This window comes from Cyclopterus lumpus, chromosome 17, assembly GCF_009769545.1.
Source record: "Cyclopterus lumpus isolate fCycLum1 chromosome 17, fCycLum1.pri, whole genome shotgun sequence".
NCBI classification, from domain to species: Eukaryota; Metazoa; Chordata; class Actinopteri; order Perciformes; family Cyclopteridae; genus Cyclopterus; species Cyclopterus lumpus.
Genome location: NC_046982.1, coordinates 11,980,811 through 12,006,514, shown reverse-complemented (window position 1 = coordinate 12,006,514; position 25,704 = coordinate 11,980,811). Strand labels below are relative to the sequence as shown.

The following is a 25,704-nucleotide window of genomic DNA, read 5'->3' as shown; positions in this document are numbered from 1 at the left end:
TGTTTGTTACACAACAGTTGAGGCCTTCTTCACGTTTCTTCCCCCTCCCACAAATTCAAGTTGTAGAGCTGTTGCCATAGTAACCAGTCATTCAGTCATTCAGTCCTTCCTGCAAGCCCATCAGCATTCTGGGTAGGTGGTGAGACGGTGTCAATACCCCACAAATCATCACCCACTCTGATCCTCAAGCAAGTAAATAAGCATCATTACTGCTCTAAGAATATAAGTCATGAACAAGTTCTCCATTGATACCGATATGGTTGAAAAACACATTCAATTATAATTTCTATCTTACTTTAGCAATTACTAAACAGGAACTGAATACCAAGGCATGCTTAGTGGTTATACAAAAACGATGAACTCACTTTTGCACACAAGAACGGTTTTGTTGACTAATACTAAACCAGGTTACAGACCTTTGAGTAGATATTTAGCTCCACATTTACCTACGACACCAAAACAGGCTTAACTTGCTCTCCCAACCCATCAGCTAGGCCAACACATAAGGTACAAAAATGTCTTTTCTCAGGTGAAAGAGAGAATTGAGCACCAAAAGAAACTGTTTTTCCTGAACCATGATTAAATGGATCTTATTTCCAAGCTAAGAAAATATATAATCAAGTCAAGTACTATCAAGGAGGGAGAAAAGCCCAGAACATCCCATCTTTGTTCTGCAAACGGAACCAAACATTTCCCTGAATGGTTCAAAGATGATCAATTGAAGCTATTAAAATCGCTGAAGAAGCCCCTCGACATGCGAATCAATGGGTAACCTGACTGGTAAATGAGGCAATCTATATTCAGCGAGGCATACAGATGACCCAAACCATCGAACCCTTTTCACTTAAACATTTCGAAAAACTTATGACTGAAAGAAATCTGAATTTACATTAAGTCTAGTTAAATCATAAATAAAAAGTAGGCTCACCCCAATAGTGTTGAAAGGAAGGCTAATGTGACCGTATGTTCAGGGAGATGACATTCAAGCACAAGCCTACACCGTTCTGAAAATTGCTCTCATCAAGCAAATCAGTGAAAACACTTGTGTTCAGCCTTTAGCCATTTAAATAACCTTGGTCCATACCAACACGCCTGAGAACTAATATCACATGACCATTCCCATATACACTCGGTTGCAGAAAATACTTTGGAGAAGGAACAGCAATGAAGACAATTAAGACCAGAGAGTTCTTTGCTTTGGTGGAATGGTTCCTGAAAGTAAGTATATGGCAGTCAAGGCAGCAGCAAACATAAGATTGAGAGTTGTTGCAAAGCAAATATGGTGACTTATAACCGCATAATAAAAGTGGAAAACAAAACATTTTGTAGTTAGCACACACTTAGTCATTCCTTCAATTGCTTCCTTAAGTAGATTCATTAGCTTTGACATGTCTTAATTTGGAGCATTTTAATATTTAACATGACTTCAAAATTTCAGTAACAGAACACAGAAATCGTTGTTCACACTTACCACTTTCTCTTTGGAGCGCAGTACACCCAGCTTGCCAAAGCGCACATGGAACGGTGAGCACTGGTAGGTGCCTTCTCTCTGGCGGACCACCACAACATCAATACAGCCCGACAAGGTGGCCTGATTAATGCCCTTATACAGTTCTTTGACAGTTACCAGCACCTGACCTGCCAGCTGGCCCACGTAGTTCATGGTGTTTGCCTGGATGGGGGAAAAGTACAAAATATTAGCTGAGTAAAAGAGTGGAAAGACGTGATGAGGAAGTACTGTTCAGCAAGAGGCCAGAGAAGGAGACAGTTTTAGCTCATACAAGTTGTGAAATCGAATAGGTTTCCACTTTATTTAGCACGTTCTCAATCTATCCACTGTTGTCTCTTCTTTTAAGCATCTTCTTCTAAAACAGCCGGACAGTGCCATTTGTCTTTTGCCTTAATTTCTCAGATCCCTCTCTCTCTGCCTGCCCGCATGCCCTGTGGTGTCTGTTATCTCCTGACCTGTATACAGACTGCCAGAGTGCCACTGTTCCCCCGTCACTGGCCACTGTCCCATATGAGCTACATCAGGGGGTGGGGGGGAACAATGAAGAGACAACCTCACAGAGTTCCCACTAAACTGCCCATCTGCAATGGAAGCAGCTGACTTCCTGTTTTCAAATACAATACTAAAAGTCGTACTTCTATGGCTATAATTAGATGGACCAGGATTGACCCTACATTTTTACTCAAAGCACTTTTTGCAGTTTCTAAGATTGTAAACCCTTTAACAAGCAATCTGTGGAAGCTACTAAATCAAAGAGAAAATTCCACACAGGTCTCAGCTAATCACACAAACTTTCCAGCCTTCCCGTGGCCTAATTACTGAACTAGATTATTTGCAGTCATTTCTGTGCACTGCGCGCAACAGAGTGCATATGACCATTAACTTAGCAAACATGATTTGGGTTTGTTCAGGTCAGGGTCTTGTTTAGCGTGGCTTGTAAACATGTTCCTTTGTTGACTTCATTGGGTTTATTTATGCAACATGAAATGTTCCCATGTCACACTGACCTTTTGTTCAGAGTCTAGCCGTGGGGGTGTTGTTGTGTAGAGAATAGGGGCATTTGTGCAAGGGTGGTATCATGCAATATGGGAAACTAGCATATGTTTTACCAGAGTAAGCTAATGAATAGATAGCAATCAAATACTAATATGTGGGCAAGTCAGAATAATTTCCATATGTCTAACCACACAGGCAGGTAATCAACATCATATCAAAACAGCAATCACTAAAAAGTTGACAGTTCAAAAGAGTTGTAGGGGGGGGGTTAGAACACACACACACACACACACACACACACACACACACACACACACACACACACACACACACACACACACACACACACACACACACACACACACACACACACACACACACACACACACACACACACACACACACACACACACACACACACACACACACACACACACACACACACACACACACACACACACACACACACACACACACACACACACACACACACACACACACACACACACACACACACACACACACACACACACACACACGAAACAAAAGCAGTGCGATTACTACCATCTTCAGTTGTATGACTATCAAATGTCATAGTAGTCAAAAGTGTATTTACCTTGTTAACGTTGGTTTTATGAAGAGCAATGCAGGGAAGACTGGTATACACAAAAGTTACTCAAAAATCATACCAAGTAGATGTACTGTAATACACAGATTAATCTTTTAATCTCAGGAGGGACCAGGGAACTCAAACAGCCTAGAGTATAAAAAAGCAACACACATCAGTTGCAAAATGATTTCCCTGTACCAATGTCAGGGGTAAACAGTCACATGTGTCAGCTATCAAGTCACTAGGCTTGGCCACAATAACAAGCCAATAAATTAAATCAACCAGCTAAACCAAACAATACAGGATGTGCAACAGTATAGAAGGCCCTCCGGCATCAGGCCAAAGCTGTCAGCGCTGACTCACCAGGGACCAAGACAACTTCAGAGAGGAAGACTCATCCTGTTCACTGTTGTCATCTGTGTTGCTTCCCGGAAGCTCCCCGTCTCCCCAAGACCTCTGTCTCTTCATCACAGTGAGTAGAGCACCAGCTCTTACTTAACCCACCTCAGGATACTCCACTAGGATCAATGTTTTCCTCTCTCAGATTATGATGATAGTGCCTTCCTGCCATCCTGAAGCCTATCTCAAATTAGGCCCACCTAAGCACGTTGAAACAACCCTCACAAGGGTGAATACCGGCACACCACTAACTGATGCGATTGTGCAACAGTCATAAACTTTGTCATCCTTCATCTGGGCTATTCTTTGAATGATCTACTCAATCCAGTCAGCTGACCAGACACAAAGGATTCAGCCAATGGGATGGCCTCTTTAAGATGGCGGTGTAACGCTGATAAGGGGCAGCCAATTCCTGTGAACGGCCATGCAATGTTTTCCCTGATAAGAGTACATGCTCAGGGGAATGGAAACAAGCAGTGCTCTGCAGCGTGACATTCTTGCAGAGTCACATGTACAGTACGACTGCTGCGTGTGCTTGTTATTCTGCATGACTAATCAAATTATATAGATTGGCTGCAGGAAACAGCCAACGAGATACATTGGACTTCAACATGTTGCTCAGTACCCTTGAATTCATTGACACTCGCGAAGTGAACAGGGGAAAGTTCTATAAATACCAAAGGGATAATCTCTGTGGGGAATAGTAGATAGATTAGATATATACTTTAATTATCCCCATGGGAAGATTTTTTAAAATATCAATATAGCTTGCAAAAATTAGCTCATGTGCCACTTCAATCGTATCGATATTCATTAGATATGGAATAGGTACACTTGTGAGAATGTAGTCGACGCATTGATGAATTCAAACTGTTCAAATTGTTTTTGTCATCAGGAGGTTTGCCACTGGTCTACGGTCCAACATCCGCCTGCCTGCCTGGTTCATCTTCTAAATGAATGCTAAGATGAACATAATGCATGAGGCTCTACTGTCCCATCTGCTAAGCCTTAAGTAAACACTATCAAAGAAAACACACAGGCCTAGTGGGTGAAAGGCTGCTGGTTCATCCTGCCCCTGTGCTAGGATCTGTTCTGTGTTTGAAATGTTGTCTTTTTAGAGAGAACCCTCACCAAATAAGACCAGGCATTGAGTATGATGGTCCTAGCTACTGTCACAACATCATGTTGGTCTTCATCTGGAATGATCAAGAGCACATTTGCTTCGGCGGTGTGACAAAAGAATTAGTCCTGCGACTGAGCAGATCAACCAGACAACACAAGGTTCATGTTACACCCTCTCAAGTGTTAGGTTACATCAAACTGCACCAAAATGAGCCGACTTGTTATGTGTGTAACATAAACCATGACGACAACCCCAGACAGACTGTGTTGGCTCTTGTGTTTACATCGTATGCAGTGCAGGAAAAATAAAGCTTTTTGGATCGAGGTTACAGAGTAATAGTCAGAAAGAAGGAGCCAGAAGCACTTCAGTCTTTTAGTTAAAGTAGTACGAACCCCTTATTTTCGAAAATCATCTTCAGCTGCAGTATATGCAGAAAAAACTCAAAATCAAGTCAGCTAGCTTTAACTATGGTTAGGTACACTCGGTTTATGGATGTTTGACAGCCCTGCAATAAATCCTTTATGGAAATAATAATGTTCAATCTTTGCTGGTATATTTGGAGGCTGTAGTTGGTGGTGCTGACATACTGTACTGTGTTATACATATGTAGTGTTCTTAATATTTAGTCTACATAACACAGTACAGTGTAACATCTCCACAAACTGCAGCCTACAAAAGGACCATGAATAACAGTGTAAACATGAACAGAACAGTCACGAAAAGCACAAGATGGTCGCCTGCCTCAGTTTAATCTAGTAAACATGACATACAGAGTGCAAACAAGATAAAATGTACTGCTCATCAGGAGCTGTCATTGTATAATTATCAAACGGAGTCAAAGTATTTGGGTTTTGTCAGGTTACCTTGGACAATAGTGTAGTGACATACCAACGTGGACGTCCATAACTAAAGGACAGTATACGTGTGGGACTCTCACACTACACACATAATAATAATAATAATAATAATAATAATAATAATAATAATAATAATAATTAGAAATACTAACATTGACGTACTTGGAAACTACAGAGGTTTTAGTTCATTGTGTTTTTTTGAGCACCACCACCCACAGGCAGGTGGTTTATCTGGTGAGGTGGCAGCGCTGCTTACGAGACAACAACACTAGCTACAACTACAACACGTGAACACAAGACAGCTGCATTTCGCAGTTTCTGCAGGCTAAAAATGCTCAATTCGGAGATTAAAGCTGCCATATGGCTCGAGTGAAATGCCATCAGTAACGTTACACAAGCGTTGTGACGTTTGGTGACTGGAACACGCGGAAACGTCGTACGGAAACATAAAGCACAAATGTCATTTTAAATTACGTTAACTGTGTAGTGCAATGCTTTGCCATTCGTGGAGAGTATAAACAAATCACGGAGCAGTGGGGCGGAAAATATCGCAAGGAATAAATGAATGAAGCCCCAGCTAGCTGGTTCAACCCGCAGCTAGCTTTAGCGCCAGCGTTACCGTGGAGTTACCGTTAGTGGCGGACGGTGACACGGTAACGGGCGAGAGGCGCGGCTCGCGACAAGGTCGCCGAGTTTTTTTGGTATTAAAAAAAAAGTGGTCACGTACTTTTGTTCCCGTTACTTAGTGAATGGACGGATGTCTCCGGGTTACATTAACATTAATCCACCGCAGCCACAGAGACGTTAGCCAGCTCGAAGGCTAGCTCACATTAGCCGACGGAAACGTTGCCAACAAACGGGTTGAAACCACCACATCGACAACTGTTTACCTCTCGGTTACTCCAGCGGAATCCTGCCGGTGAAGGACGCCGTCTTCAGCGAGTCCCCATGTGTTGTTAGTGAGCGTGGAACTCCCCAGAAGCCTCCTGACGTGTCCGTGTCCGTGCCCCGGGACCACCGTTGCTGACTGGTTTGAAACCAGCAGGGAGCTGAAGTTGATGGGACAGGGAGCGCGCAGAGTGGCGGCGCACTCACACGGCTGGTGTGGCTTTTTTTTTTTTTTTTTTTTAAATATCCTGGGCTTAAATTAGCTTCGTGCCCGATGTAGTCGTTTTGTTAACTAATAATTTCCCCAGGGACATCTATTGACAGATGTTACACTAAAAGGTTACACACGTGGGTGAGCAGTAACCTCGGTGAAATGCCGGATGCTCGGGACTCTTGACTCCCCTTTAACGACCTATTATGGGCCCAGCGCCACACTTTGGGAACTCCTGATGAACCCCATCAGCAATGAATGCAGGAACAAATGAGATGCCACCCTTCGAGCAGCTGTTATATAGTAGGCCATCATCAAGCCCCCAAACCCTTGAGCATGCTGCAAAGGAAATTATGTAACTCTAATTAAGACATTTGTCTCAATAAGGGAACTTTTATCATGACGTAAGGACAAAAGGGAAACCTCTCTAAAGCACGTGCACCTTTATTACAAGGACTGACCTGAAGGGGAAAAGTCTTATGGTTAACTTGTCAATTAGACACACAGCCCAACAATGCTTATCTGGTTTTCATTATTATATTGTACTTGATATACAACACCCCCCTTGGAACACATTTCTATGATGGTGTCTGCGCTCACAAGTTCTGTTTAGACCTCCAAAGGCCTGATCAAAATGCAGGTTGGGTCTGAAACCTTAAATTAACAAGTTTAAATTGTGTTGTATTCTGCTCAACATCAGGGTCTCCTACAAACTGTTCTAATCATAGATGCTTTCAAACAGGACATCAACGACAGACAGCATACATGCACACAGTCCCATTTAAACACAATACCTGTTTAAGTAGACACCAAGAGCTTGACACATCAGTGAAACATCTGATACATCCACAAACACGTTTTTACCCCAATCTCTCACAATACAAAGCAAATAGCAGATAGGAAGTTCATGACCTCAGTTTTTTTTTTTTCATTACATAACTTGACTTGGTTTCAAAGGTCAAAATGTTTTCCAAATGTAATAGTTTAATAAAACTGTTTTGTTTGCTGGCTAAAACAAAGATTAATGATTCAACATTACATTTACTGCTGAACTCGGACGGGCGACAAGTCAAGCAACTACTAAGCACCTTCTCTATTTCACATTCATTGTTTTGCTCCGCGACAAGCAATGCCCAAAGCTCTTTATCCCAGCACATGAAAGAGGCACGAGGAAGCAGTTGTATTAATCATTTATTTAAACTGCTCAGTGCACCGGCATGTGCCGGGGTAAAATGCTTTGGAGATAGCTCAGTCATCCACCTTTTCGGCTTCATTTCATTACATTCTCCTTTCTTTTAGCCTTTCTTCTCCTCCTTGTTCTCCTCCTCCTCCTCTGGGTTGTAGACGCTGACAGTGAACTTGCCAGCCTCTGTGCCGTACTTGTTCTTGACCAGGAGGGCGTACTTGCCAGAGTCAGTCGTGGTGACGGCGGCGATTGTGATGCTGGCAAACTTGCCGTGCTCGAATTTGAGCGTGTAGCGCTCGCCAGATACCAGCTCCTTGTCATTCTTCATCCAGCTCACTTCAGGCGCAGGCTCGCCCCAGACATTGCCAGTCAGGTTCAGGGACTAAAGAGAACGAGGGGATTGCAGGGGTTCAATGTGTTGTTGCTTCAAAGAGGACGTTGGGACAGAGAGAGTATTAACACACTGAATCGCTCATTTATTTACCTTGCCCTCTTGGATCGCAACCACATCTGGCAAGCCTCCAACAACACGAGCGCGATCTAAACAAGCCAAGAAGCAAATGTCAAGTCAGTCAACCCTTGGAGCATTTGCCTGTTGACAACATAATATTAAACAGACACTGACCGAACTGGTGAACCATCCATCATAAAACGTTTTGTCATATTTTACCTCTACTGTATGCATTATTGATATTTTAAATGAGTTCTGGCTGGAAATGTCCTCTTGTGAACAAAATCCAACATTGCAGAAATATACTTAAATAATTGAATCTCCTGGAAAACCATTTTCCTTGAATGAGATCTTGAAAATATGATGACCAACACACTCATGTATCTTTAATTCCACTGAACCCAAGTTTAAAACGATAGTAAAAACTGAAATAGCTTCTACGTCCAAAGAAATGTTACATCATGTCTCATGGGAGAAACCCAGAATAAAAAAAAAAACGTACTTCTCTCTGCGATGGCTGCCGCCCTGCGGAAGGAAGGAAGGGAGGAAGGAAGGAAGGAAGGAAGGAGACGGACATTGTCAGAAGCATCTTAAAAATGATATCACAGGGCAGAAAGGTTGCAAACATTCTAAAAGACATACAATTCCAAGCAATGTATTTCGAGTGCCTCTGAAAGAGCTTACAAAATACATAGAGTTTAAGTTTGTGATGACTGTTAGTATTCATTTGTGTAAACATCCTCTTCAAAATACACAACAGAATAATTGAGTCAGATGAGTTTATTTACTTACTTGAGCCTTTGGAATTCTTCAAATGCCTCTTCCCATGCTGCACCAGAAGAAAATCAACATATTATTAATAGTTAGAGACAAAATAGCCAAAGTAAATGGGACTTTTTAGCACAACAACAAGCATCTTCCTTGTTTGACTTATACAGTGTCCCTCACCCTTGCCGGTCAGGTCAAAGGCTCTCTTTACACCGTCCTTGCCATCGAAGATGTCCATGGAGTATTTGCCTTTGTCCTTCTCAGTGGGCTCATTGATCTTAAGCCAAAGCTGCTCTCCTGTGACTCCAGACTTAACTCTCTCTGAGGCGGCAATCTTAGCATCTCTAATGGAGAAATGCATAACATGGAGATCAATTAAAACTGGTTTGTTTACTGAAAGTATCAAGGACTCTGAAATGCAAAATTCAGACAGCAGAGCAGCAATTCGCAGTCAACGCTTAAAGTCGGCACAGTCCTCCTTGTATTACATGTGGCCTGCATCACGAGCAGTTGGTGAGCTTTGGTCCCCAACTGGATTGTTTTCATATAGTTTGAGAAAGTATTATGCGCTGAGGCTGATAATCATATTCAAAATTGTTTAATTTAATCAATTTCTTACTGTGCGATTTTAGTCAGCAGAATGGAAGTGGAAAAATATTTTTAGGAATTCAATGATTCTCCCTCAATTACTTTCCTAATTGGTCACAGACATGTTAAACCAGATTTAACACATTTGAAGGTCTTTGACAAAAAGCCTTTTCTTTCTGAGCATCACATGGGTGGAAAACACTACTAACTCATTTGAGAGAGACTTGGACTTAAAGAAACAACTATACCAACATGATACTTGATATATTTTGTGCTTCACACTTCCTTAGTGACAATAAATTGTTTTAGTCCTTTGCAGTGTTTGGTGTGTTGTAAAGTAAATGAAGCAAAGCAACTATTTTATAATACCAGTCAGATTATTTCAAATTGTGTAAATACAGAGGTATTTTATTTCTATTATTAACTTCAGGATCCAAGTTTAGTCATGCTTGGTTAAGCTACACACTTTAAAAGTGTGTGCTTGTGTATTTCATGACAAATTGCACATGTATGCCAGACTGGAGATGAAAAGGATGTCAAGTAGGTGAGTGAATGAGGTGGTTTTGACATACTTGTGCAGCCAACCAACACGCTGTTCCTCGTTGTAATACGTGACCTCGGAGTACAGGATGATGCCATGTTCAGTACTGATGACTTTGAGATCAGAGGAGGAGTTGGCTGGAGGTAAAGATGAAAAGGCAGGCGTTGATCTTCATGCCATTGAAACAGTATGGATTGATAGTATATCATTTAATATTAATGACATATTTATATATTTCACATTGTAAAATGTTTCAGTCTAGCTTTTAATAGTTCATGCAGTGGAAGAATACTGTACATGTGAACATTCTGCTGGTGTTTTTCTAGTGTGGTGCTTCATTGCTGCGTGAAGTGTGGCGCTTAATGACTCACCAATAACCCTGAACAGCTCATTCATTACAGCTTGGTATCCTGGATTCAAAAAGGATGCCAACAGCAATTAATCACATTGTTGTGTGCAAGACTGACAGCACCGCTTTTTCACTCACAGAAATTCATGAAGAAGTCTTTACCTGTGTCCGTCAGATTGAAGAGGCTGTTATCTTTGCCTCTGTCGTCCCTCAGGAAGACCTCATAAATACCTGCATCTGCCTTGGAGATCTAGAGTTTGAAGTTAAAACAATTTTAGTTTCCTTGAGGCAGCCATGACTTCCCTTTTAAATCAATCAGAGGGAAATGCAGTACAATTCTTGGGACAGATAATAGACAGTAGAACAGCCAGACAGAGACCAACTAGGCAGAAAAGACAAGCTTTTCTTCTGCCCGGGATGCTGCAGGCGTTAAAAGGGAAACATGAAAACGGTGAGACGTGGAGGACACAGAGAAATTAGAGAACTTATGGCAGCAATGCTTATGTCCAGACTTTGGGTCTTGGTGGTGGGGAAACATCCTCTGCGGTTGGCTTTTTTCCTTCTTTCCCTTTCGGTTTGTCTTGCTTAATAACCCACTGTGAATTAGACGGATATGCCAGTTAATGCGATTAAGTGCGATTGACAGGAGTGGCAATGGACGGGCCACCTCTTCTGAGCTCATGCAATGACACCAACCCTCTCTTTATGAGTGATGTTTATATAGTTTCAATGTACAGGTACCTTGAAACATCAATATAACTGCATTGGCCATGAAACTGACAGACAGACCACATAAATACCATTAAAAAAAAAAGAAAACTTAATATAACAGCTTTCCAGTTTAAAATGTTTGAGTAAATTGGACAGAGGAGTTATATTGAATGTTAGAAATGAAGTTTATATGAATGAACCACACAGATAAACCATATACTGTATTAACACTATATGGGCATAAATGTTGAAAAGCATGACCTATAAGTCTATAATATCAAAAGGTTCAATATTAGAATTAGAAATAAAAAGGCAAAAGCTCAGAAATAGAGTTAGCTGTACCCAATACCTCTACTCTAACTCCCATGTCCGACATGCTGACTCTAGCAGCACTCCAGCAGGACTCGGGAACGTGAATATTTTTTAAAGTGTTTCATCACATGATTCTGTGTGTCAGAGAGGGATGGTTGGCAGCGTAGCATCTCGTCTATATCTACGATGGAAGCACAGCTGCATCAGAAGTGACGCTTTTAGCTCTTTGCTCATTGCTCATAAAGCTCACGACTCCTCACAATGAACAGCCTCTGTCTAATGGGCTGACCTTTCCGATATTAAAGGTCAGATCGCCGTCCTTTCTCTCGATTTTCTTTGCGTCGTCATCATCCTCTGCAATCTCAATGCGGTCCTTAGACCAGGTGATCTCAGTCTCTGGTCTGACATTTCCTATCTGGGAAGGGGAAAGAAGAGAGAGGGGATTAAGTTATGTTGCCTGACATGCAACCGTTTGTGATGCTCCTTTAATAGTACAACTATTTACAATCACTTTTCTTACCTTGCACTTCAACAGCACGTTACATTCTGAAGTAACAGTGAACCCAAGGTACTCGACAAAGTGAGGACCTGTGGATAGTTGAAGAAAAATGATTATGAAACATACTTGTGCAATTGGTGTTGAACTTGTGTCAAGGATTAGTAACAACCCTTACCTTGTTTCCTGACCCATTCTGCCCTCTCAAACTCAGATTTCTTTTGAAGCTCCCTGAACTCTGTATAGCAAGAAGTGGATCAGAAAATCAGCTGACAGACATGACAGTAAGGAAAGGTGGTCTGCTGCTGCCCCTCAATGGAGACATACTTTAACTGCAGCTCATGCAACACCCAGTAGAGGAAGGCGTTGAGCTAGTAGCCATCAAAAAGCAATCTGTTGGTTGGGGTGTCTTTTCCATTTCCACAGGTAAAACTAATATAATGGAACATTTGTCAACATCAACATGGACGTAAAGACGGCATTTGAGGACTCACCATCTCCAATGAGCACCATACTGGTTGTACCCTTAGCCTTGCCATCCACCAGGTTAAAGGTGAACGTTCCCTCATCGATGATCTCCAAAGAGTCCATGAACATTTCAATGATGCCGGTGGTCTTGTCGAAGTTCATTGTGTATTTCTGGAGGCAGAAACGTATAAACAAACCACGACGGATCAGTTTGTGGAAGAACATTTCCAACTAGAAGTGGACTCACAGGATGACATGAAAGCAAGTCATGGTTCCCACCTTTCCCTGAGTAACGAGGACATCATTAAAGACGTACTCCACTTGGCAGTCTGAGGTGCATTTCTCCACCTGAGTCCAGAAACGCACGCGACCCTTCTCCAACAGCTCCATGGCCATTTCACTCTTGAAGGGAATAACTGATAAAAACATTTTTTTATTTTTATTATGTAAGTAACAAAGGCTTGGTAAATACAATTTCTGAGTGAAACTCTTGTTTCTGGAGCGCATTGATGGTTCTTCTAATTCCTCAACTATATCTAAAAACTGTATCTGCACTTGATGAATAAAATCTAACGTCTTGATAAGTGATAAAAGATATAAAAAGGTATTAGCAGTTTATGTGATGTGGTGGGATATTCACCAGGGAACTTGTGGTCATGGCTGATGTCCAGAAGACGCTTGAGACCTGTCAGGTGACAACAACAACAACAACAACAACAACAACATCGGTGAATGTCAAAACCATTCAGCATCAACTTCTCTACTACTAGTCTGACAGTATTTTATAAGAGCACATTATTAATGCAGAAATACTCAGTGTCAAGTACAACCGTGACTCTGTCAACAACTTTAACAGAAACTCACTGAATAATTTGAGGCAACTTTCCAGACAAACACACACAGATACCAGAGAGTAACAGAGGTCAATTTGATGCAGCTGTTGAAACAGGATAACAGAGACGGTCCTACAAGACCTCCTCACACCTTGAGCACTAACGTCACCCAAACATATAACATGTGAATCAAGTTTCAAGCGCAAAGGAGCAGAGGGTTGCCAACAGTGTGGGTTGACTCACCCTCCTCAGTGAGTGTGTAGCTGGAGGAGAAGCCATCAGTGTTGGTGACCACACAGGAGAAGGTTCCCAGATCCTCCAGGGAGGGACTGTTGAAGATAGCTCTGGACCTGGAGATGAGGACACGCAGGGACGACAAGGTATGAGGAAAACATTGCCTTTGCACACAAGCCTGGAACAAGAGCGAGAGAGTTAATGTGGTCCCTGTGCCTTGCATCTGAAAGCAGGCACATAAATGGTACTTACCTGCCCTGTTCAGTGATAATAGTCATGCGAGAGGTGTCTGTCATAGTCTGATAATTCTTGGACCAAACAAACTCAGAGCCCTCCTTCATCTCGGAGCACTCAAATATCATAGAGATCACACCATCATCATCAACGTCCACATAAATCTCGTTGTTGCCTGGGGAACGAAGAGCAAACGGTTTCAGTGTGTGTGCACCACTGGCATGACAGATTTCAGCTCTTAAACTCATGATTACAGTCGTTATAGGAGAAAAATAATAAAACACAAGACACGACAGTCCACTTAGAGCTATGCAGAAAGTGAATTCATCTATCAGTACTTTCCCAAACCTGCGTAGGAACGTGTGAGTTACATAACAATCACACTCACCAGGGCGAGTCTGGGCCAGGATTGGACCCAAGACTGCTGAGGGCTTTCCAACTCCAGCAAGATTTTGAGCACGCACACGGAAGACGTACGATGTACCCGACTTCAGCCCCGTCACCTGAATCGGCACGAGAGGAGTCGAGGGGATGGATGGTTAAAGGAACGCCGTCCTCTTTATTTCACATCCATATATCACATGGAGATGCACGCATGTTGTTAAAAAGGTAAATAACTGCATTACAGGAAGATCCAATCAAACAATCAATTGAGCATCCTCACCTTCATGTATTTCATCTTGTTGGCCTTTTCGTGAGCAGCCTTCCAGCCTTCCTCTCCGGCAGAGGCCTTCTTGACGTCCAAATAGTAGCCATTGACTGGAGTGCGTCCATCGAATGCGGGTGGCTCCCACAGGACCACGGCGGAGGTGTCACGGACCTCCAGCACATGAAGACCAACAGGAGGACCTTGGAGCAGAAATGGAGACGAAGTTCTCAAACAGGCTGTAACGATTTTAAGTACAGTGAACTTTTCAAGAAAGGAATACAAACCTATGTATATTTTAAAACAAACATTTAAAATGTATAAAAAAATAAAAATTATTTAACATTCAAATATATTTATTGGAAGGGATTGCAAGTTACATTCTTTTCTAAAGTATATTATACATTTTGGCATTTTAAAATGTATTCTTATGATCCCATGAATAGACTGTTACTGTCTCTGAAATGCATTGTGGCCAAAACAAAGTGAAGTATCTGACTATTGTTTCAACACTTTTTTTAGACCAGTCTCTAGTAATCTTGTTTTACTGCAACTAACAATTAATTTCAATGTTGGTTATCAGACAATTATTGTCTTGATTACAATCAACAATCACATCCTAACAATTGAAAAGCTAGAAACAGAAATTGTTGGCATTTTTACTTAAAAATAGCTTAAAAGATAAATTGATATAGTTGCCAATTATTTTTCTGTCAATCCGCTAACCGAATAATCCTCTTATTGTTTCCTCTCTCATATCTACTGGCCCAAAGTTGGTGAGTATATTGTCTCTCATACCTGCCACAGTAAGGGTCCACTCCTTGCACTCCAGAGCCGAAGTAGACAGAGAGGCTTTACTCACACCCGCCATGTTCATAGCGCGCACCTGGAACTGGTAGAAGACATTCTCCTTCAGGTTCTCAGCCTAAAAGACACAAAATGCAGATAATGAGAACGTATTAAAATACTTGTTTTGGGTTGGCAAATGTAAATGAATGACCAAGTAGATAAACTCATTTGAGCTTCATTTTATAAAAAGCAATGATGATATTGCGTTTCCTTCATTCATAGAAAAGCCCAAATAATGTAATTGGAATATTGATTCACGGGTGTTTGAAATAAGCAAACTTACTTTATAGGAGGTAGTAGTCACGGCCTTGAGGTTCATTTCATGCCATTTTCCAACTACATCTCCCTTCACGGTCCTGTAGTCCACAAAGTATCCCCTGATATCTGCTCCTCCATTGCTAGCAGGCTGGGTCCAGGCCAGCATCATGTAGTCCTTTACAGCCTCCAGCAGCGTCACACCAGTGGCCTTTCCAGGGACGGCTGCGAAGAAAGGTTTTTATTTATTCTAAGAGAAAGTGTGTTCAAGAAGATCATTTTTTTTGTTTTGTTTTCCCTTTCATGAAAAATTCAAATCATGTCTATGATTGAATCAATATCTGGCATTACCCAAATATTGCATAGATCTTAGTTTTCATTAGTTGAACATGCTTCATGCTGTGGACACACAAGCAACACACTCTTTTAGGGTCATTGTAATGGATAGAGTACTTACACTCGTGGCCAGAAGCAGGACAACTTTCACGCTACGGAAATCTCCGAAAGCCAGACGAGTCTCTCATTAGGCTCATGCTCTTTAAGAACACAATGCTTTAGCCTTCACCTTGGCAAAAAGCAAAACAGAACTCAAGCAAAAACAAGTCCAAACAGAAATAATACCTGCATTAAGCATCGTAAAGCATTATCTACTGTTGTCTTTAACGTTGTCACTAATAAATGAAGGGATGAGGAACAGCAAACTGACATAATCCATGTTAGTGATGAGTATGGCAGGCAGGCTCATGCAAATATATCAACCAGGTGTGCCGGTGGCACATACAAACACGTGGCACCGGCAGTCATTAAACTCTAGATGTACAGGAAATAGAGAAGATATTTGGGCAGCTAATCGATCGGAAGAGAATCTTACATAATATTTCTAAAGTAACTGAGAATAACGGCGATACCTTTTTGGTTAGGAAAAGGAAAACAGGTGATGAAAGTTATTTCATGAACAGAGATGAGTTAAGAGGTTCTCAGCAGAGAACTGCAGGTCGTGTGCGTGAGTGTGTTGAAGTGAATACGAGTGCACATTCTCAGCGATCATTCCCCGGATAGATAAATGTTTAAAAATAGCTGGGAGGAAGGAGCAGACGGAGATAGTATAGCTTGGCTGCTACATGCAAAGTGAATAATGGAGATGAGTTGAGAGGACACTCACAGATGGCCGCCTGCACAACCACGGCATCAGAATGGGAGGAGCTCTGGCTGTATCCAGCAGCGTTGACTGCTTTGACCCTAAACACGCAGTTTGACCCGGTAGTCAGGCCGTGGCACACAAACCTGAAAGTGTAAAGAGTCATATTATCTTCACACAATAACTAATAGGAGCTAACTGTTGTGCCTCACTTAAAAAAGAGAAAAACTGCCATGAAATTACAAATGAATATTCTATTCAACGTCAATCCTTTGTCATGAACATCATTAGCAAATAGTCATTAATTTTCATGCCAGTTTGAGATTATCTTCGATATACTAAATTCGAGGGCGATTGTTTTCAGTCTGGGATATGTCAATGATTAGCTACAACATTGATTTTGATGCATTGGTATTTTTTATAAGCAGAGCTCTAGATTGATGGCCTGGTATAATAGAATGTGTGATTTTACGCTGTAATGTAAATGTTAGTTTTAATGGGTCTAAATGGGGACATTTCTGTTTTACTACATAGTTTATTATATGGCTACGGTTGAACTTCCACAATTTGAAAAAGAAACAAAGCCAAACAAAAACAAATAAATAAAAAGACAAAAATGACCCTAGTGAGGAGTTGCAATCTTAACACCACTCCAAAATAAAAAGATTGCATTTTTAGTTATACAAAGGCTTTACGTTATAGTAAAATCAATATGGAAAACACATTTATTCATTTTATGAAGCATTAGCCCCTTTTTGCTATTTCCTAATTTCGAAAGAATAAGTCAGAGACATTCATCATTATTAATTATTTAACCAGTATTTAATTGAAGTTATCAAATTTGAACACCAATTCAACGCATCATGTATTTCAACCACTGGAGCAGCAACAATAAATGTTTAAATAACATTTTGGTTTACTGCAACCTTCAATAAATTGTGAGAGTGTATTTTTAATTCAATTTGTTTTTTTAAGCATTAAATTCATGAAACCAGAATGTTACATACCTGGTGTGCTTGACAGGTTTGTTGTTGCAAGGCATCCACTCTTCGGTTCCCACCACGCTATATTCGATATAGTAGCCGGCCAGGTGTTTTACATCCTTAGAGGCCCCCCACAGCATCACCACTGAGGTGTCGGTGTTCCTGATGGCTACTGGATTGCCCGGCACTGAGGGCAGGTCTGTTAAGAAAGAAGTTTGAAAGAAAAAAATGGAAGTAAGATTAATTACAGTGAGCACATTAGGGACATCATGGATTAAGATCAGACAGAAAATAATGCAGGAAGAACCAGCAGTCTCTAAATTAACTAATGAGGGGATGCGGCTGGACAATGAATCTGTGATATCATAAACTGTAACACCTGTACATAATATAGATGCAGGTCTTGCCAGCTCACCCAGTTTATCTCCGACCATGGTCTCTCCTGTGGATACAGAGGGCTCGCCCACACCAGCGGAGTTGCAGCAGCGCACGCGGAAGCTGTAGGATTTACTCTCTTCAAGGTCAAACAGGGCGAAGCGGGGAGACTTCACTGGCATGCCAGTGTTCACCCTCTGCCAGGTGTCTGTCCCTGAGATACACTGTGGTAGACAGATGGCCAGTATATATTTTTTATTAACTCACACCTGTGCCAAAATAATTATTGCATCCACTAACAGACAACATAATTAAATAACCCCTACTGATGCATCAGGGTTAAAGCAGTGATTCCCACGCTATTTAGGCTTGTGCTTAAAATGAGGCAATGGGTGCTTGAACGTCACTGGTTGCATATGTCGACCTTTTCTACTCACCTTCTCAATGTAATACATGACTCCTTCATGACCTCTCTGGACTGGAGGCTTCCAGGCGAGCACCACGTAGCTCTTGGTGGCCTCAGTAACCACAACGTCAGAAGGTTCTCCGGGGACAATTCCCACTGAGGAGTCAAGAGGAAGTCGCTTCAAAAAGGTGACTGTACTTAAAGTTGGCACTTGGGCTGTTTGGCCTACTGATACCAAAACAACCGTATTTAGAGGAATATTGTGTTTTTCTACAAAGCCCATTTAACAACATGTGCCAAACTTTCAAATTAAACAGTGTTCAATGTTCTGCCAAGTGCAGAACTTTGCCTGAATAATATTTAATTTAGGTTAGTAAATATCTATTTAGACAATCAGTGAACTAGATCAGCTCTCATTCAGAGCCAAGCCCTATTAGTCAGTATACAATTCTGTGTCAATTTTAACTGCTGACACATCTGTAAATTTAAATATCTAACATTATGACACTATTTACTTTTCTTCTGTCATTGTCACCAGTTTAAAACTGCCGTACCAGTGGGATCCTCCTCTGTGAACTTGATCATCCCAGTCCAAGGAGCTGAGGGGCCAGCTGTTGAGAAAAAGAAAAAAAAAAAAAAAAAAAAAAAAAATATATATATATATATATATATATATATATATATATATATATATATATATATATATATATATATATATATATATATACACACATCTGTATTTAAAAAAAAGGCCAGTTGTTGTTTGTTGCAGTGTGTCGGCAGGACTCCGGTGTGTCTCTCACCTCTGAGGCGGGCTCTGTCGGAGGGATCCATGGCAACCACGGCCTCAGACACACGGGATGGACGGCTGACTCCGGCCTGGTTCAAGGCCCGCACCCTGAAGGCATAAGAACGCCCCTCCACTAGTCCTGTGACGGGGAAGCGGGCGTACTTCACTGGGGCGTCATTACACTGAGCCCAGTGGTGAGTGCCCACCTCGCACCTGCATAGAAAACAGGTTATTATAGATTTGTGAACACCACAAGCAACATTGTAGTTCACAGTGACTGACTGACAGCTACTATAGACTGGTAGGTATGCACGTGGGTATTTGAGTTTAGTATCCGTGGAGATGCCAGTTTGGAGTTGTGCCGTGTGCCTGCAGAATTATCTAACAAACCAGTACCTGCATGTAGGAGTATATCATGGCCAAAGTAATCCATGAATATGTCTAATAATGTATCAGGAAAACAGTTTCCAACCTGTCGATGTAGTATCCCAGGATGGAGCTGCTTCCCTCCACCGCTGGCTGCTTCCAGGTAACCACCACATAGTCCTTGTTGGCATCATGACAGCGCACATCCAGTGGGGCCACGGGAACCCCCTCCACCTCCACATCAGAATCTGGCACAGCAGGACAAACACAAAAAAAGGCACACACACACACACACTTGTGACTAGTGCCGTTTCTAAATCAGGCTGATCTCCATTACATACTCAGCTTCCATTTTCTGACCTACTTACGCCTCTACAGTGCAGCATGTGTGGCAGCAGTATGAAAGATTGGTTTATATCTTTGTAACTGATTCTGAAGATTCCCTGATGTGCATAAACCTCCCGATTATCTTTTCAGATCGACTTTTCTGATATGCAGAAAAGGAAAAAATATATATACATATAAACATATAGAAGCATTCCTTAGAGGAAACCAAACACCTCATAGAGAGCGTTATGTCACTTAAAGACACAGCAGAATTAAATGGTTCCCGACCAGGTCTATGTGTGTGATGATGTGTAGTACGTTGCTTAACCTCGCACATAATGCTGTTGTTCAAAACTGCATACATCAATCAGCACTTTAGGGTAAGTGGCATCATATTTTAAATACATTTTAAATAAAATATAAAATAAGACGAGTCCCTCTTTTTGTTTTCAGTTGAAATATCGATCAGGCACCTTACCTCTGACAAACACATAAGCAGAGTAGGTATCAAAGCCAGATTTGGTGTTGACGCGCAGTGTGTACAAGCCCTCGTCTTCCTTGTTGAGGTGGACAAGTGTGAGGGTGGCTCGTTCCCCGGACCAGTGGGTGTGCACCCATTTAGACTGCTTCAGGGGGATGGCTGATGGGAGATGTCAAACACAAAAAGACGTGTGACTGGATACTAAGAGTGGATTGATTAAAAACAGGTAAAACGCTATTTCCCTTATTCTTTGTCTACTTACAGTTTCTGGACCACACGACTTCAGGCTGGTATTTCTTCACAGTGGGATAAATGATGACAGTGCAGCCCAGACTCATCGTCTCGCCTTCACTGCCAAAGGCCACTTCGAATTTGTCCAGGATGGCTGTTTCAAAGGTGACACCATGCTCAGCGCAGAAACCATCTGCAGAGGAAAACATATCCAGCAGAGATAATCATTCGATTGAAGCTGTGTTTTTGTCCACCTGATGAATGCAAGTACAACATGTACTCTCTTTTTAGCTTTGTTTTGGTCTCCACCAACAAATATCCGTCTCTGTAGCTTTAAATGTTAAACGGTGTTCAGCTGACTTCATAGTCTGCCATTTGATGTTGAGCAGGTGATTAACAGTGGAATTTTAGCGCTTGTTCGTAAAAAAAGACACAAAAAACACTGAGGCTGAGGCCAGCGTTTGTAACTATGAGCAATTATCTTTGACACTTCCCATTTTTCATTGTTGTGTATAGAAATGTTGATTAATGAACATGGACTCACGTGGTTTGGGATCGAGCGGGCCTGCTTCCTCGCCCTCCTGGAACCCTGCAAAGAAATATCGACTTCAGTGACACACATTTGACAATAGTAAAACACAATGCACTTTTCTTTTGGGCACGAGGAGGGGAGGGGGGGGAGGGGGGGGGGGGGACAGCTGCAGAGAAGACGGACAGGAGAAAACGGTTACCTACTTTTGATAACGATAGTAGCCACAGAAGAAACTTCCCCTTTCACATTGAGGGCGGAGGCGTGATACTGAGCAGTGTCGATGAAATCACAGCTGAAGATAAAAACGTGGAAGACATGCTGATCACTCGGCAGATCATTTCCAACATGAAACATTCAGTTTGGGGAAATGTGCATTTTTTGGGGCGCATCTCATTAACTCTAACAGACGCTGTGCCATGTGAGCTTCATGATTACCTACTTCTTGATCTCCAGGGAGTGCATGTTGAAACTGTTCTCGACTGTGTACTTCTCAGGGTGGGCCTTGGCATCAATGAGCACATTGTTTTTGTACCTTGAAGAGAGAAGAAAGACATCCCGGTTCTTTTTACTGTTGTTTTCAGCGCCGTGTCAGTGCAGAGGAATGTGTGCGTGTTCATGTCGAGGCGGTGGAAAATAGATTTGGCTCGATGACGAGAGCTTTGGATGGAAACTTCTCGATGACACACACATGACTCTCATCAGCCTCTTTTTCTTGTGACTCAGAGGGGACCAGTGAACTGGGAGCGTATATCTTACCAGGCAATCCTGGGTTTAGGCCATCCAGCCACAGTGCAGTGCAGCTTGACAGTCTTGCCCTCCCAGACGGTCTGCCCGCGGGGCTTGATGATGAACTCTGGAAGGTGTGTCAGGCTGTCTGGGTTCATCTTCTTACGAAACTCTGTCCACTCCTCCAACTAGAGGAAGAGAGTGACGCCAGAGTGTCATATAAAGCTCATGAGCGTTTGCAGGCTTCATGTGAGAGACCTGATTGTTTGGACGCAATGTAGTTATTGCAAATTCACTATGAAACAAGACGGATTTACCGTCTTGTTAAACTCCAGACGTCCGGCAGATTCCCTGATGTGCGTTGTTCTGGTTTTCTTCTCCACTTTAACGTCCACAACCTCCCTGGCCTCCCTGACAAACAGGTTCCTCATGGCCACGTAGTTAATGCCCTCCTCCGTAACCTCCTCCTCCTGGGCCTCCATCAGACCGCGAACAACCTCATGACTGGTGCACAAAAACAAAACCACCAACATGTGAGAGCAGCTCAGACTTGCAGTGAGATTTAAAAATGTCTTAATTTAGTGTCAATAACCACAGTGAAAATGTAAATCGTCAATGTTTGGCCCCAGTGGTTTTGATTACTTTGCATTTATGGACATCATATTAGTTGCGTTTTGCAGCGTCCTCACTCACTTGGCTCTAAATACGGGAATGACGTAGCCGATAACTTCCTTGTCCGTGTCCATCGCCAGGTAGGTGCGTTTGGCTCTCTTGGGTAGAGGGCTCAGTTTAAGCCCCGCTTGCCCCTTCACGGTCTTAACAGTGGTCTTCTGGCTTAGAGGTGAGAGACAACAATCACTTGCACTACAAACACCAACTTACATCATAAGGTATTTCCAAATGGTCAATGGTGTACTATGTTATACATAAAAGCCACATTGTGTCTTAAAGGATAAGGCTAATGATAGTCTGTGTTTTTCCTTGTTATTATTAAATCGTATAATTGATGTCAATGAATTAGTGGTTTATTTTGAGTCAATGTTATATACACAGTTCTGCTGCTATAATACTAATGTATTAATCTGCAGTTAAAAACAGTCCCCAATGAAATATACTCTGTGTTCTTGTGTAGTTAACATTTGCTACAAACTACAATACCCAGCTGTCTTTCAAAAACATTATATTTGTTCCACATTTTCAAAGATGTATGTTGTCAGTGGTAACAAGTAGGCTTGATGCTGAGGGGTCCTACTCGGGGACTGATGCATTTCATTCATTTTTTGTGGAAATTTAAAATGATGCCAGTATTAAATTTTGATTGAATATAACTAACTTTATTTATGAAATCAACTCTTGCAATCTAAACAGATAAGTGCTCCTGATTACTATCCATTTAACTGATTTTGTTCTAATTAATCAAATGACAGTATAGTATGCATGACAGTAGTCACTCAGAAATGGAAGATGTATTCCTGTCCATCCTCGAAGGACGCTGACCGATATTACGCTCTGACTCATTTACCCATCAGCCTCAGGCCTCTCTATTGTCAGCTGGGTTTATAAGTGGAGCCGGAACTGGTAGATATGCAGCAGGGCAGAAAGGTTCATTTTAGAGCTCTGCTTTCATTCAGAATAATCTCTTCCAAGTCTGCCCTAGTTTATCCATTGGGCCTCGAGGAGTAGTGGCATGAAGTGGCTTTGATTATCTCTATTCATACTGGGGAGGCAGATGGAGAGTCTCATAAAAGGATCTCTGCAGCGTCAAAAGGTTATTCATATACTGCCGACTCACCAGGTGTGTTGAAATGTAAGTCTTTGTTGGGAGTATTAGAAAGTCAAAAGGTATGAACAGTTTTACTGCTGATAAAAGCAGTTTGAGAAGCTAAAGTAGGTGTCAATCTTAAGATTGAAATAGTTCAAGTGCCAATAGGAAACATTTTCTAACAGAAACAAGGTGTACTACTGACAAATTATTTAAAAGGGAATAACATTGACTCATCAAATGTATTTATAAATGTGGATTTACGATTACGACTAAGACCAAGTCTTCCAACAGTTATCAATTATTAAACGTCTGCGGAAGACGACCGTTTGAAGTTTCATGACGTCCACACAGTGTCTTTACAGTTGGCCTAATGGCAACGTCTCATGTCCTGCCTACAGAAATAGCTTGGCTGGCCCTGAATATATCTGGCAGCCATTCAGTACAGCTGACATTCCTTCCCTGACCCCCATTCAGAAAGCTCTCATGGTTCCAACATGTACACTGAGCTCTGCAGCTTGAAGGACGAAGAGACTCTGACAATATTACATGTTGACACCAGAGACTAGTTAATCTAAAAGGTGCTGTGTTTGATAGAGAGTCCCACTTATACTAGACTTTACTTTGATCAAGCATCATTTGAGAATGTCACCAACAAAAAGCTGACTAACCATGAGATTCACCATTTAGAAAGTTTTAATAACTCTATTATTTGCTTGGTTTTGCACGTTTATTCCTGCAGCAGACCAATAGTATAAAATTAAGGTTAGAAAATGTAAATAAATCTACATGTGTAGCTCTCCATAGAAATTATTTAGATTATTTATTTATCTGATTAACTACTTCTTCAATTAACTGACGTGCTAAAAAATGCTAAAGCAGTGAAAATGCATGGTGCATTTACTATGAGGACGTCTTCGGATTGCTCATTTAATCCAATCAACAGTCCAAAAACCAAACATAGTTAATTAAAAAGCATAGAAAACAAACAACCCAAACAAATCAGCAGTACTTATGATCAATTTATTATAAATAATAGTTGCTGGTTAACATTGTTGATCAACTTTTAACTTACTGACTAATTGTTTCACCTCTATTTTTTATTGTTATTGTCTTTGCGCATTCACTGGGATTTGGATTACTGCATTTTAATACAGCTGCTAATTAGCTTCAGACTGGTCGAAGATTAAACTTAATAAACAGAATTGTGCTATTTCTGTCAAATATGAGGACGATTCTATTGCTATGTAGAATGTAATAGTTAACAACTTGACACTGAATTAGACACTTCACCCATGACCACTTTGACATTTGACTTACTTGATCCCTAAGAACCTGAATTGACGCAAGTTTTGAACGCAAAACTCACAAGTCACAAGTTTTGAGCTGGTTAAATCTGGAACAATAAAAGTGTATAATTCTGCAATTGTATATTCAGTTATTCGGCCATTGCATTGAAGTGACTTGTAGGAACACAATTAGCTGAGCTTTGATGGATATAAAGACCTGGGAGTTGACTGGAATTTGGCCCAAAAGACTTTAAAATGGGCCGTTCTGCAACAGCCTCAAGCAGAACAATATGTGTTCTTATAAAAATACAAAACCCTGACAGCATGAAAAGTTGAACATCAACTGTATGAGCAGGTGAAGACAAGTAGAGAATCATCAAAACACACTTTGAGCTGCATGGGTTTTTTTTGTCTTCATTTCTCTTCTGCTGCTGAACACACTTCACACCAGATGCCAAAGGACAGTGTTGAATATTTGAAAAAATATCTGCTTGAATGCGTTTACCACTGCCGAAGTTATGGAAGCGACAGGTTGCTTTTAGCGAACCCCATTTGATTAATTTTGTTATACTTTTCAAATATCAACCATCTCATAAGTATTTTGGATCTTTCGCCTGCGTCACTCCCATCCTCTTACCGACGGCTGGTGGTCTTGTATGTAGAGAACGACTGTTGTTTAACAGACGACTTGGTGCTCAGGTGACAGCTGCTCTCGTAGTGAAGCTGCTGCTGTTGCTGCTGCTGCTGCTGCAGCTTCTGCGTCACTTGTAATGATCCTGACAT

General features: G+C 41.5%; 2 protein-coding genes across 6 annotated transcripts in view; both read right to left on the bottom strand.

The window, feature by feature from the left end:
- The window catches only part of lpin2 (lipin 2), a 25,064-nt gene extending 17,608 nt beyond the window's left edge, over positions 1-7,456 (bottom strand). Inside the window, exons 1-3 of one of the 5 annotated variants that reach the window (XM_034554584.1) lie at positions 3,480-3,599; positions 3,123-3,263; positions 1,472-1,672 (exon numbers count right to left, since the gene is read on the bottom strand). In XM_034554584.1, coding sequence (XP_034410475.1) covers positions 1,472-1,663 — 192 coding nt within the window. In that variant the 5' untranslated portion in view covers positions 1,664-1,672; positions 3,123-3,263; positions 3,480-3,599. Of the gene's footprint in view, positions 1-1,471; positions 1,673-3,122; positions 3,443-3,479; positions 3,845-6,222; positions 6,324-6,385 lie in introns of those variants that run through there. The other 4 variants (XM_034554583.1, XM_034554586.1, XM_034554582.1 and 1 more) reach the window with 4 other exon arrangements.
- myom1a (myomesin 1a (skelemin)) lies at positions 6,605-25,704 on the bottom strand. Its single transcript, XM_034554578.1, has 37 exons — positions 25,559-25,704; positions 22,564-22,704; positions 22,188-22,374; positions 21,901-22,058; positions 21,584-21,676; positions 21,348-21,436; positions 21,157-21,201; positions 20,644-20,805; positions 20,379-20,540; positions 19,680-19,821; positions 19,221-19,420; positions 18,972-19,028; positions 18,449-18,573; positions 18,052-18,235; positions 17,661-17,835; positions 16,678-16,799; positions 15,544-15,740; positions 15,210-15,336; positions 14,430-14,614; positions 14,154-14,268; positions 13,784-13,940; positions 13,541-13,647; positions 13,105-13,149; positions 12,744-12,880; positions 12,491-12,635; positions 12,175-12,234; positions 12,021-12,088; positions 11,790-11,915; positions 10,990-11,073; positions 10,640-10,727; positions 10,500-10,538; positions 10,160-10,265; positions 9,180-9,343; positions 9,024-9,060; positions 8,734-8,756; positions 8,265-8,320; positions 6,605-8,162 (listed from the first exon to the last, which is right to left on the bottom strand). The coding sequence occupies exons 1-37, from the start codon at positions 25,702-25,704 to the stop codon at positions 7,890-7,892; spliced, it is 4,527 nt and encodes a 1,508-aa protein (XP_034410469.1). The 3' UTR covers positions 6,605-7,889.

Bases quoted from the DNA above. Each gene is read 5' to 3' on its own strand.
- myom1a (XM_034554578.1), bottom strand. From the start codon at position 25,704: ATGTCAGGATCATTACAAGTGACGCAGAAGCTGCAGCAGCAGCAGCAG. The intron at 9,344-10,159 runs GTATGTCAAAAC...TTTCTCCATTAG, and splicing joins CGTGTTGGTTGGCTGCACAA to AGATGCTAAGATTGCCGCCT. The intron at 8,321-8,733 runs GTACGTTTTTTT...TGGCTTGTTTAG, and splicing joins GGCAGCCATCGCAGAGAGAA to ATCGCGCTCGTGTTGTTGGA.